The 13,775-nt window shown below is 65.5% G+C and overlaps 1 protein-coding gene across 1 annotated transcript in view; it reads right to left on the bottom strand.

Moving 5' to 3' along the window:
- The window catches only part of LOC111153002 (junctophilin 3), a 92,543-nt gene that overhangs the window by 27,824 nt on the left and 50,944 nt on the right, over positions 1-13,775 (bottom strand). The window contains exon 2 of the mRNA XM_022511800.1: positions 12,252-13,029. Coding sequence (XP_022367508.1) covers positions 12,252-13,029 — 778 coding nt within the window. The remainder of the gene's footprint in view (positions 1-12,251; positions 13,030-13,775) is intronic.

The raw sequence follows: 13,775 nt of genomic DNA, 5'->3' as shown, positions 1-13,775 counted from the left end.
AGGCCCTCCCTGAGTTGAGGGCCTCCTGGGCCCTGACTGTGCCATGGGGAGGGCAGAGGGGAGCAGGTCATGTGGTCCCGTGGCAGGGACGCCGCCCCCCAAGGCCCTGCCCTGCTCCGCACACTCCAAGCCGACAGTGCCATCCTGGTCACAGCGAAGGCACGGGAAGGCTGGGGCACTTGGGAAAGTGACGGGGATTCAGAAGCCGAGCTGGAGCATATGAATACCCACGCACGCACACATCTGTTTTCCTTCATGAAGACAGGATCCCACTGTACGCGGGACACGAGCTTTCACTGCGGCCTCACAGCAGGAGCCCTGGGCGCAGGGTCCCACGTGCCAGCACGGCCCCTCCTCTGCCTGTTTGGGTCACGGTGAGTGGACACGGCTACTGCGCAGGCCTCCAGAGTGACAGGCAGCCGCGTCTGCCGGGCTGGGAGCCGGCATGTGGCGGGGTCTGGACCTCCCTCAGGTGCCCCGGGGGACCAGCCAGCAGCCTTGAGAGTGTCCAATGGCCTCCCCGAGTGCAGGGCCAGCTGCGCCAGGAGGGACTTCAGCTTCTGTGACCCGCGCATCTGTCAGGTGGGGCGAACCGGGTAGCAAACAGGGCCGGCGGTCGGCGGCTCAGACGGAAGACACAGACTCTGGTTCACACCAGGTCAAAACCCGGTGCTCCTGAAACAACAGACCAGGCAGCGGCCACGGCCGACACTGACGGCACCAAGAGGGACGCGTCCTCGTGGGAACGGGCAAACAGAACGGGGATCTGATAAGGCCTCCTGGTCTACGGGTCTCAGGGAAACCACGGGACCAAGCCATAGGCTCAGCGCCCCCGGGAAGCAGTCAGTCAGTCCCAGAGCGGGGAGGTCCTACGGCACAGCCTGGCTGGCTCGGCACGTGCACTGCCGCGTCGGGGGCCTGAGCTGGGGGAGAAGCTTCAGCGAGACCCGAGAGACCGGTCAGCACAGCAGCAGCAGGAGGGCTTGGCTGGATTCTTAACGGTGTTAGTCTTCGGGGCTCTTTCTTCAGAGGGGATGACGTGGAGCCCGGTTTTAATTGTTTTTGTCCTTAGAGGGGAGACGGCAACATGCCTAGAATTGGCTCCAAGAGCGGCCCTGGGGTGCAGCGGGGTCCGGGGTCAGGTGGACGAGAGCAGTCCTGAGCTCCTGAGGGCTCAAGCCGGGGCAGCAGCCCGCGGGGTCACAGACCCTCCTCTGCACTTGCGTGTCTAGGAAGTTCTCCCCAATACAAAGCAAAAATACAAGGACACGCCCCTGTTCACAGCAGTATCATCCTACAACAGCCAAAAGGCAGGAGCGACCCGGGCGGCCGCTGTGGGGTGAGCCCAGCAGGGTCCCCGCGGATGACAGGAAGGCGATGGTGACACCTGCTGAAGCACGGACGGACGGACAGACAGACCAGCGAGGCCGGCCCGTCACAAGGGCACAAACACTGTACGTTCCACTCATTCAAGGCCCCGGGGCCGTGGGATCCACAGAGGTGGGGAGTAGAAGGGGGAGGGGCAGGGAGGGGAGGGGTGGGGGGTGCTGCTCCCCTCTGAGCACAGCTGCACCCTGGGAAGATGGGAACGTTCTGGCGGGCCAGGCTGCACGGCATCATGAACGCACTTCGTGCTGCTGAACGTCCACACAGAAACGGCTCTGACAGTAAAACTGACCTTACCCGTGTTTTACCACAATTAGGTTTTAAGTGAACAGGTGTTCCTAGTGGACCATGGCTCCCTTCCAGGTGGGGCCGTGGACTCAAGTGCCCGGGATCCTCAACCCTGGCTCCTGAGGCTGCCGTGCGTGTGAAGCCGCGGGCCCCCGGGGAGGGTGGCTGCATGCCAACTCCCGCCCCACCCGCCCCTGCCCGGGACACCCGGCCCCAGGGACTGCAGTGCGCATGCGATGGAGGGGGCGGGCTGGTGGCCGCGAGTCGGCCCGCATGGTCAGGCTGGACAGAGCACCTGCAGGCCAGGGAGCAGAGTCGCCCTGTTTTAACTTTTCCTGTTGGCCCAGGACCATGCCCGCTCAGGGCAGCTGGAAGCTGAGAGGAAGTGGTGGGTCTGCCCGGAAGGACGGGCCGGGTGGCCGTGGGACCGGGGAGCAGGGCGGGAAGCCTCCCGTCCCCGCAGAGGAGACGAGGGGCCGAGAGCTCCAGCAGAGGGTAGAGGAGTCACAGGGGTGAATCCCAGCACCTGAGCCCGCTGCTCTGGAGGGATGGGAATCTGGGGACACCGCTCACCCCGCCGCCAGCCCCTGTGTGAGACCCGCGGCCTCTCGGCCCCACAAGGAGCAGGTGCTCTTCAGACGGCGGAGGGAGGCCCGGGGGCAGAGCTGGACGGTAACCTCTACACACCCACAGGGAGGGCCCAGGGCTGGGGGCTCCGGGGCAGAGGCTGTGGGTGCCAGGGAGGCTGAGGTGAGATTGGGAGACGGGCTGACGTCCCCCTGCCTCCCTGACACGTGGTCACCGGCTGGGTGCTTGGGGACAGCTGAGGGCGGGAAGGGGTGAGGGTGCCGAGCCGCTTCCACGTCCTCCCCCGAGGGACCCACCCTGCGGAGGCCCCACAACTAAGTCTCCAGCAGGTGAGCTCAGCGGGTCCTCGGGGTGGGAGGGACCAGGTCTCCCTGGTGGCCACTGCAGAGACTGGGGTCGGTCCCCAGGCTGCACAGCGCCCCGAGGGCAGCACTGCGGGGTCAAGGACTCAGAGCCACCCGGGTCAGCGCTGGGTAGTTTCATGGTCGGCTCCGGAAGGGGTCCCTCCCTCGGCGCCTCCCCAGGACCCCCCGCCGCTGGACACTGAGGAACAGGGCGGCAGGCAGCCCCCAGCCCAGCAGGAACCCAGCCTCACGTGGGAGCCAGACTCCGACAACCGAGCGTGTCCAACGGGACCGAGAACACGACTGTTAGAGCCCCAGACTGCAGACGGTGTCCCCTCACACCAGCGGCCGACAAGCATGTCCTTATCCTGCCGTCATTCGCCGTTGGGGAGAGGCCCCCACACACCCACGGGCGGTGAGCCACGGACCCACCATGACGAGAGGCAGCGAGGACGGGAAGAAACCAGAACCCACCGCGCCGCCGGCGGGAACGTAAGACAGGCGGGCCACGGCGGTGAACGGCACGACGGGTCCCCGCAACACTGGACCAAGGACTGCGGCGGGCCCAGCGACCGCACTCCCAGGGGGACGCCCAAGCGAGCTGGACATGCGTCCGCACCGGGTTCCGTAGGCGACCGTGCACGGCGGCAGAACTCATCCCAAAGGTGCAGACACACACGCGGGGCGCTGTTGGCAGGACAGCACCGACACCTGTGCCGCAAGGATGAACTTGCCGTTGCAGGGACACACCGCTGCAGGAGGAAACGGGCCGAGGCTCGCCTGCGTTCCTCACACACATGAGGACACGCACCCCTGCGCCGCCCCCTTCCAAAGCTGGGGCAGGGCTGGTGCACCCGGCCTCCCCCGGCAGGCGCCGTCGCTCCCCAACAACCCGTCTCGCTGGGCGGCCGTCCAGGCACCAGTCCTCCGCCGCCTGCCTCACGCTGGAGGTGCTGGAGGTGCACCTACGTCCCGGGCCGGCCGCTCGGAGACTTTCCCTACCACTCCGACGTGCGTGCCGGAGCCCGTGCGGTCTCCTTCCCTCTGGACCCAGAACCGCGAGGACTGCCGAGCGCAGACCTGCTGTCTTTCCTGCCCCGTACAGGGGAATCCGCCTGAAACCGACGTGAACACGCAGAGGGAAACCAGCCCGGCCCCTTTCGTCCTGCACGGATTTGAGTTGTGACTCTGTTGCTCTTGCAAACAAGTCCTGAATAACACCGCCAGCTCCCAGTTTCCACGGACCTAGGTTTGCAGAAAGCCACGAGGCATCAAAACTGCCCTTCGAAACCCCGTGTGGCATACGTGTAGGAGCTCAGTCTTGCCAATGGTAGGGACCTTTCCACAGCGGAGAATCAGCTCCGCGACGCGCTCCTGCAGTGAGGGCCCCCCTCCCACCCCAACCCTGTCAGCCCCACCACCCCCGCCCCCCAGTTCTCCCACCGGCCTCGAGGCTGGCGGGCTGGAGCCGGGACTCTCACGCGGGGCTGGGCAGCTCACTGCCTGGCAGAGCCCATTGGTGGGACTTGCGAGAGGCAGGGGGAGGCCTTGGGGGGTCACCGTCTGGGGTCAGCGGCAGACAAAGCCTGAAGCTCAGGCTGGAGGAGTGGCTGGGGCATTTGGAGCCGTGACCTCTGTAAGCCGTGGCAGATTCCGTCGGGGCTGAGATAACCCCGACCGTCTCGCCATCGGTGAGCGTCTACCACACCGCGTGCCTGGGTAGACGGTGCCTCATGGAAAACTCCAGGAAAGCTGAGGCAGGGCCCCGGGACCCCAAGAACTGGAGACACTTTGTGGGGAGGGGAAAGGGTCTGAGCAGCCTAAGCAAGCGAGTGACGACCTGGACCCCAGCTCTCCGGAGGACAGCCGACTCCGGGACAGGCACTGGGACAGCAGGCGGTAAAGGGGCAGGGGGTAAAGGAGCAGGGGACATGGCGTTCGGAGCGTGGGAACAGCCTGGCCGGGGCGCAGAGTACTGCAGGCTAAGCCAGGGCCCCCACCCCCACCCCACCCTACACCCGGATTCACACCCACCCTGAACCTCAGCGTGACCTTACCTGGGATGGGGTCTTTGTAGATCTAATTAAGAGGAGGCCAGGTTGGGTTACGCTGGCCCTTAGGCCAAGGATGTGTCCTTGGAAGACCAGGGGACACGGATACCAGCACAGGGAGAGGGCGAGTGAGGACAGGGGCAGAGCTGGGGGGGACGTGGCCACCAGCCAAGAAATCCCGGGACCCCCAGAGCAGGAGGAGGCAGACAGGACCCTCCTGGCGCCTCTGGAGGGAGAGCAGACCCACCGCACTTGTTTCCAGACCTCTGCCTCCAGAGCCGGGAGAGAATGAGCCCCTGCTGTGTCGCACCCCCCCGGTGGTACTTTGTCACGGCGGCCCCGGGACACGAATCACAGGGAAGGTCAGGAGGGTCCCCCTGAGGACCGACAGTGCCGCGTGGCTGGGGCACAGCAGGGACACTCGTCCTTCCAGAACCACGGCGGATGCTCTGTCAACCGGCTACATCGCCGGGAAACAAGACCCCCGGGGAGGTGGCTCGAAGTCATCGTTTATTCCCGCCGGTGCGTCGGGGTCTTCCCGGGGTCCCCACACCTAGCCCCTGCTGTCACGGTGCTGGAGCCCAACGGGGCAAACTGGGGGCCGGCCGCCACATCCACCCAGGCCACTGACCAAACAAAGTACACGGCTGAGCCTCTAACAGGAGGGACCCCAAAGTCCCATGGCAGAGGGCACGGCCAGTGGGGGGGGGCGGGCGGAGTCGGGAACAGACGTGAAGCTTGCCACCGTCGTCTGCTGGATTCCAGCTGGACTGAAACCACGCTCCCCAGGTCTGACTGACGTGGACGTGGCTTCCCCGGCTCCGGGGGCGCGGCTCACTCAGGGGGACACAGAGCCTCGGCGACCATCAAGGGGTCAAGGGCAGGGAGGTTGCTGTGCTTTCTGCCCCTCTCTCCCTGCCTGCTCTCACGTGCCAGGGAAGGACAACCCAGTGTCCTGTCTGTCCCTGAGACCCCACCAGGCCTCTGCTGCTTCCGACCCCTTATACGGAGGTGAAGACGTGGTCTGGGGAGCCTAAAAGCCTTGCTGGAGCCTGGAGAGCAGCGCACAGCAGGACCGCGCGCCCCGTCTCTGCAGGAGGAGGAAACAGGATCCCCCTGCAGCAGGAGGGCTGGGGTCCCACTGGGGGCGGGGTGTCCCATGGTCACCAAGTCCGGGGACAGATCGCTGAGACCGATTTGAAGTCCCTCTCTCCAGGGCCCTGTAAGAGGCCCCAGCTTCTCCTGAGAGGCGGGTGCTCAGGGAGGACAGGGGAAGCGGCCCCCAGCCCCTCTCTGGGCCCTGGGACCCGGGATAGGGCTCTCTTGGATGTGGCCAGCACGGGGCTGGCTTCCTGTTTCCTCGTCATCCAAGGTGCCTGTCTGAGCGCCAGGTGGGATCACTGCCTGGGGCTGAGTCACAGGCTCCGTGCCTTCTGTCTGACAAGTGGGACGCCGCGGAGCCAAGCAGGCCACGAGCCTAATCACATCCGACAGCCCACATCCCCGACCCCGCGTGCGAGGGGGAGGCCCCACGGGGTGCGGTGGAGGCATGGAAAGGAGCCAGCCCCCGCCAAGCGCCAGAGGACACAGGACACAGGCCCACATCCGGGAGCTCCTGGACTTCTAGGGCAGGAACTAAGGTTTGGGGCACACACAGCTGGGAGGCAGCAGCCTCTCGCCCCTAAGCAAGCCCTTGGCCGGCCCCAGCCCCTTCCCAGGATCAAGCACCCCAGTCCTGAGCCTCTCCTCCAGTTTTCCTGTCCAGAGGCCAGAGCCAGAACAGATGGCTCTCGCCCACCAGAAGGCCTGTCCTGCAGGTGGTCGGCCCTCCTCCGGAGGCAGGAAGTTCTCGTACCCCGCGCAGAGAGCCCAGCTCCGCAGAGCCTGGAGGAGCTGGCCGCCTAGCAGGGTGGGAAGGGGACGGGCTTGCCCATTCTAGAGAGGGGACTGGGGTGACACACCCCGCCCTCCTCCAGTGCAGAGGGCACACCCTTCCCAACACGTGCGGCACACACAGAATCTTCTGTCTCTGGATGGAAAAAGCCAGGGTCTCAGCAGGCCGGAGCCACAGGGTGGGCGGTGCTGGACCCTTCTAGAACCTAGGGGTGCAGGGCTGAGTTTCCTCCCTTCTTCCAGCGGCCACATACTTGCCTCGTGGCCACGTCACCCACCCTTGCCTCTGCTGTCAGTCCTCTCTGAGCCGATGCATACCTGCTCTGGGACCCTTATAATCCCACCGCCCCCAATCCTGCACGAGCCCCTCCTCTCAAAACCCTTCACCACGTCTGCAAAGTCCCTTCTGCCGCGGAAGGTCACATACCCGCAGGGTCCAGCCATCAGGAGGACGGTGTCTCTGGGGTATCGCCAGCCTCTGCCACGGACAAGCCTCAGTGGTGGAGCTGCCCGTCGAGGTCGCCCCACGTCCTGCCGCGGGCCCCCTTCCCCTCCCCAACCACAGTAAACCGGGCAGCCCTCCCACCAGGCCCCCACAACATCAGCACAGACTAAACGCACGCATCTCTCAGCCAGCAAGGCCGGCTCCGGGGGGTTGCAGGGCAGAATGGCCAGCCGGCAGCGAAGGGAACAGACCCAGCCTCTGTGGCCTTGCCCCTAAGACCGAGTGACTGGGCGCACCCAAAACTCATTCAGAGAGTCAGGGCTGGACCCATGTGGTGTAGCCATGAGGAACACACGGGTCTGGAGAGAAGCGAGCCACGGACGGCACGGTCCCGTCACGTAACAGGAAACCACAAGAGTGCGAGACTTGTGTCTACATGGACACGGAGAAAAGCCGGACAAGAGCGTATGGTTGTCAGGGACGCCTGGGGGGGCTCTGTCGGGGAAGCGACGGACTCTTCATCTCAACTCAGGTCTTGATCTCAGGGTTGTGAGTTCAAGCCCCTGCTGGGCTCCATGCCAGGGCAAGAGCAGGAGGGCCTGGCGGCCGGCACCGAGGCTGTATCTCATTGTGACCGGGCCACTGCGCCCTCGGCATCAGGGCCTGTCCTCGGCCACGCCGCCCACACAACTCACCTCCCGCCCCAGCCCCGGCCACGCTGGCAGGGACAACGCCCACCTCGGAAGGGCAGGCTGCCCGGCAGGAGGACCGTGAGCGCACAGAGGTCGGGGAGCCCCGTCTGCCCGAGTGCAGGAGGGGTATGGCCGCCGCTGTGTCAGGAATGACATCTCCCGTCCAAACGCCTGGTCAAGGTCCCTCGCACCTCCTCCCCCCTGCAATTCTATGCACTCAGCCAAGCGTCCCAAGACACACACATCCAGCGAGGGCCAGCACACGCACCTGTCGGCCTGCCGGCCGCCGCGAGGACCCAGCCAGCCTCAGCACACAGGGACAGGTGCCCGCAGCCGCCCAGCCACTGCCAGCACAGAAGCAGGGATGCTCGCCCCCCCCGGGGCCTCGGCGCCCCTTCCTGCCTGCACACCCACCCCCACCTGGGGCTGCCCCCCGGGAAAAGAGCCCCCCCGAACAGCTCAGCTGCCCCGGCACCTCCTCTTCCCTCGCCCCGATCACCACGGCCGCTGCCCGGGGACTGCTGGCTCCAAGCACCAGGCGGCAGGTGTCACGCCAGAGGAAAGCCAGCCCAGGGAGTGGGGGGCTGGGACAGAGGTCTCTCCGGTCACTATCCCTGCTCCCCTGCCCAGCACGTCCTGGCTCGCTGTCCCCGACCAGCCCCGGTCAAATCGGGAGCGAACCCAGAGGCTCGCCTGGCCGCTGTGGGGGTCTCAGGGGTAGGGGATGCCTGGGAGGGGTGTGCTGCACACTGCGAGCTCTCATCCTCGTCTGCACATGCCCACCACCCCTGGGCCCTGTGCTGAGCACTGCGGACCCCACCCCGTGTAACCCCCACAATTCAGAAAGCCACTGGGACATCAGCCTCCACCCCTGTGGAGCTCAGTGACTGCCCACCGCCGCACAGCGAGCCCTGGCGGTCAGGACCGGGCCCCGCCCACGCGACATCAGGCCCTGGGAGCTGGGACACTAGAGGAACCACGTGGGAAAATGCCGTTCTTGCTTCTGAACTCTGCCAGGAGGCGCGGCCTTGCTGGGCCCGGGATGGACGGCTCTCCTCCAGAATCCACAGGCACCAAGGAGCCAGAGGGTTCCCTCGGTCCCCACGGAAAGGACGGGTAGCTGGGGTGACCCTAGCTGCTGGGGAGTCTGGCAGATTCGTGTCCTGCCCGCTGAAGCCACGGCCACTATCACACCTCCAGGCCCCCAGCCGCTGCTGGCGAGAGCAGGTGGGGCCCATGCGATCGGTCACTCACTCGCTCCCTCCTTCACTCGCTCGAAGCAAGCGCACAGAGCAGACGCCCCAGTACACGCTCTTCCCCAGGGCCTCGGCCGTGACCGGAACACCCCTGGCCAGGAGTCCACGCCCCAACAGAGCAAGCAGCGACAAACACCTCAGCCCTTCGGACAACGCCGCACATCCATGGACAGCTCTCCATGGACGCATCCGCATGGCTCCACAGAGGGGGCAGACGGGGACCCCGCTCGCAACCACCACCGGGGGCCCCTGAACTGTCACAGGCCCTGACCGCCCTCGCCCTGCAGACACACCGGGGGGGCTCACCGCAATCCGTCACCGCCTTCTCAGCAGCCCGGGGAGCTGCCCTGTGTCCCGGGGCTGCCCGGGATGGGGGGGACGGACCGGGATGTCACCCCCAGCTCGGCACCCACCAGCACTTTCCTCCACGGAGAGCCACGAGAGCCACGTGACAGAGGGCAGCCTCTGGACACTCCGGTGGACAGCCTCTGGGCCAGGAGTGGACAGGTTTGCATCCGGACTTCCAACCAGTCCCCGGCTGGTCCTCAGAAAGACCAGTGGCTCTGGTGAGACCGTCCAGGTTCTGCCCACTGGGCCAGCGCACTGCCGGGAGTGCTGCGATCAACTTGTCACATCTGCCACGGGCACCGGGAGGGAGGATGGAGAGGCGGCAGGCACGGAAGGGACACATCTGGTGTCTGGTGAAGGACACTTTGCAGAAGGGCCAGAGCATAGTACAACGGGAGGCGTCCACACTGAGGTCCACCAGAGTACTCGTGGTCTGGAACAGGCTCCTCCAGGGGCTCAGGGTGTCTCCCGCCCATGACAGGGCAGGTGGCGCCCGTCCACCACAACGGGGGAAGAGGACGCCACAGAAAGTCACCGGGGAAGGACAGCAGCACCTTCTGCTCTGACCGCGGCCCCCTCAGACCGACCCCCCGGCGGGCCCTGACCCACCCATTTCCTGTCTCCTGCGGTGCCTCCATCCTGGGGGGGCTGGAGGGTGCAGCCTCCGGGGGTTCTGAAGAATGCAGGTTCTCAGGCTGCGCCCAGACCTGCCAAACCAGCAGCTCTGGGATGAGGCCCCGCCTTTAGCACGTTACCACCTCTGGTGCTGGTGGCACTGACGATGGCCCAGAAAGCCATAAGGAGCTTTGAGCCCAGGTGGCACCCAAGACAGACCCAGCATCTCTGGGGGGTGGTGTTGGGATCCGTGTGCCTTAGAGCCCCGGGATGCCCGTGCACAGACCGGGGACTGGGAACCGGGCTGCGGACACTCCCCCACCCCACCACCCCTTCAGCTGGGGGCCCACATAAGGGGCCCCCACTCAGAGCTCAAGCTCTGTGTGCCATCGTCCCACCCATGTTTTCCAGGAAAGCCCGTGTCCCCATCCACAGGGCAGCTTTCCCCACAGAGCTGCCCCCAGGGAAGGAGACACCGCACCGTCTCTCGCAGACATCGCTCGGTAACCTGTACCCGGCCGGCACCCAAGGAGGGAGTGGCGGCCCCCCTCCGTGACGGCCCACATGGCCTGGCTGTCTCTTGGTCGTGACAATGACCAGAGTCCGCCTGGGGACCACCCACCCTGCAGCTGCCAAGGCCACTTCCATGCTCCAGTGAGGGGGGCCTTGGGGTGTCTGGCCAGCCCCCCCCCCCACAGGCTGCGGGCACTGTCCATTGCTTCATCCTGTCCTTCCACAGGGAACCCAGCCCAGAGAGGGAAGCACCTTCCCCAGGCTGCTCAGCAGTGATGGGCCTGAGCCAGACCAGGGTCTGCAGCCCCCTTGAGCTGACCCAACACACAGAGAAATGTCGCCCGAGTTCTCCGACCTTCAGCAGGCAGGGGCCGTCACTCCCGGCTCACGGACTGAAGCCAGCCCTGGGGGAGCCCGTCAGGTGTGCGGACTCTGAGCTCAGCCCATGACATGATCTCGGGCCCCCACTTCTGTGGGATTTGTCAGAAAACTTCCCCGCATCCCACATCCTCAGTCCCAAGGATGTTCTCCTGGTCTCTGGACTTTAACGTCACTTCTGCAGGAGACCCGGGGGCCGAGAACAGATCCACAGCCGGACGGGAGCTCCCACAAGGACCCCGGGTCCCCGACCACGTGGTACCCCAGCCCTGGAACGACCTCTCGTCCATGGAGGTCAACAGGCCACACGACACACATACACCCAACACCAGCCCATCACCAGGGCCCACCAGAGCTGCAGATGCCGTCCTCCTTCTACGCTCTGTGTTCATACGAGCGAGTGTCACGTTTAGGAAGGAAAAAATAACGATCACACCTAATTTCATCTTCAGCTCCCAGGGGAGTCGCCATCAACGCGGGCCCCATTTGTTTCTGCGCCCGGACGCGTCTTGGGGAGAAGGGGGAGCGATTTGGGACTTGGGTGCTCAGGGAGGGGCTGATCCTTCTCCTGGCTTCTCAGAGGGGATCTCCTCTCCCTCTAAAGCCTCAGACTTCGGGAGCCGCAGATATTCTGCTGATAAACCCCAGCTCCTGTTTCTGTTCTTCCGCTATGGATCAAAATTCACGGAAAACCAGAGCCCAACGGACTAAAACTTTAATTAGCAACAAGGTTGGGCCTTGTCCTGACCCTTGATGGAGCCAGAAGGTTTCCTACCCCTGGCTGGGAACCCAGAATCACCCAGAAAGACGTGGGGTCTGTCTTCCTAGACACCTCCGGCCTGGGCAGCCGTCCCCAGGACCCCTGCCAACCAACCCCAGCAGCTCCGGGAGCCCGGCCCTGAGGCCCTCCTCCTAGCTCTGAGCCCGCACTGTGCACCAACACCAAAATCCCCCAAGAGCTGACACGGTGCCCCCCAACAGCCAGCTCGGGACGGCTGCCCACTGCCCGGCAGCCCTGAGGAACCCCAACTCAGGAAGGGGCATACCTCACACTGGCTGCCGGCCTACAGTGCCCAGGGTCACGTGGGCCTCTTGCCGGGCACCCCCAGCTGGTCCCTCTCCTTGGGGCTATGTCCTAGAGCCCACGGACAACCAGGGAGGCTTCCTCCCTCCCCCACACACCCGCAGCGCCGGGAGCGCGACCATGGCGACCTCACACCTCTGTGTCGCCGGCAGAATGGGCCCCTCCTTTACCCACGGCGACCCCACAGGGACGCCAGGGCAGGGGCCAGCAGGCGGTCTTCTCAGCCGGAGGAACCAACCAGCTGCAGCTGCTGGACCAACCACTGCCCGTGCCCCAGGGCACCAGTCCAGAAACACCAGCGTCTCATCCTGCGGACGGCAGCGGCCCCAACAGACCGCCGCGCCCCTGCCCGCCCCGCGGCGCCGCCTACCTGGAGGCCGCGATCTCCGCCTTCTGCTTGGCGATGGTGGCGGCCCGCTCGGCGGCCTCCACGGCGCGGTCCACCTTCTCGCGGATCTTGCTGGCGCGCAGCGGGATGAGGTTCTTGCGCTTGCCGCTGACGAGCACGTTCTGCTTGTACTTGCCCTCCTCCTTGGTGCCGTCGGGGAAGGTCATGCAGCCGTAGCCGTGCCGCCGGTTGCCGGCCCACTCGCCCTCGTACCGGAGCCCGTCGGAGCGCTGGCTGACGCCGAAGCCCGAGCGCTTGTCGCTCTTCCACTCGCCCACGTAGGTCTCGGTGGTGGTGGCGTCGATGTCGTCCTCGATGGCGGCCAGCTCGGCCTCGGCCTCGCCCAGGCTGATGGTGGAGTGGACGTCGCTGGCCGTGGAGCTGACCGTGCTCATGCCGGCCTCGCTGCGGAACGAGCTCTGCTTGCTCCGCTGGCTGGCCAGGCTGCTCTTGGACTCGGACTTGCGCAGCTTCAGCCCGCTCAGCAGCGAGCGCCGGAACAGCCCCTTCTTCTTGCTCTTGAGGATGTCGGAGTCGCTGTGGGCCACCAGCACGAAGCCCCCTCGGGACACGGCTGGGCTGCCGGCCACCGCCGGGGAGGCGTCGGGGTGCAGCGCTGCGCCGTTGGTGTGCTCGCTGCGCAGAGAGTTGATGGACGTCCTCAGGGGCGAACGGATGACTGCCGCCATGCCGTAGGGGACACTCTGCCGCACCCCGTAGCCTTGGCGCATGCCACCGACCCACTGGCCCTGATAGGTCCCTGTGGAGAAAAAGGAGAGACGGGTGAGCCCAAGGGCAATGGTGGAAGAGGACAGGACACAGCAGATAAAGCGGACCAGCCGCCATGGTTCCGTCTTGGGAGACGGAGGGGGACAGGACACAGTGGACCAGCCGCCGTGGTTCAAGTCTTGGGAGATGGAGGGGGACGGGACACGGCAGACCCAGGAACTGTGGTTCCATCTTGGGAGACAGAGGGGGACGGAACACAGTGGACCAGCCGCCATGGTTCTGTCTTGGGAGATGGAGGGGGACGGGACACGGCAGACCCAGGAACTGTGGTTCCGTCTTGGGAGACAGAGGGGGACGGAACACAGTGGACCAGCCGCCGTGGTTCTGTCTTGGGACAACATGGTGAAGTCTGCTTGGAGGCAGACAGACCGCAGTGTTTTTGTGGTTGTATCACCGATGGTCTTTAGTAAAGACGCTTCCACCGTGCTCTCTACGGTGGCCTTCCATTGTCCTGGAAGTTGGAGAGGGGAAAGCCACGGGTCTGACGCAGCCAGGGGTGCACTGGAGCTCCCCCCACATGCGGGCAAAGGCCCAACCCGGGAAGACAGGGAGGCACCCAGTGGAGGAGGGAGAAGCATGTGCTGCTGAGTCTTCCCGAGCAGTCGTGGGGCCTGGGAATCCAGCCACGGGGACACAGATCCGGGCTACAAACCGAGTGTGAAGAGGCTGGCCTGGGAGGTGGCAAGCTCCCAGTCGCTGGAGGTATCCAAGAAGGGT

This window comes from Enhydra lutris, unplaced genomic scaffold, assembly GCF_002288905.1.
Source record: "Enhydra lutris kenyoni isolate GAN:26980312 unplaced genomic scaffold, ASM228890v2 scaffoldscaffold30, whole genome shotgun sequence".
Lineage (NCBI taxonomy): Eukaryota > Metazoa > Chordata > Mammalia > Carnivora > Mustelidae > Enhydra > Enhydra lutris.
This window is presented reverse-complemented; position numbering and strand designations above follow the sequence as displayed.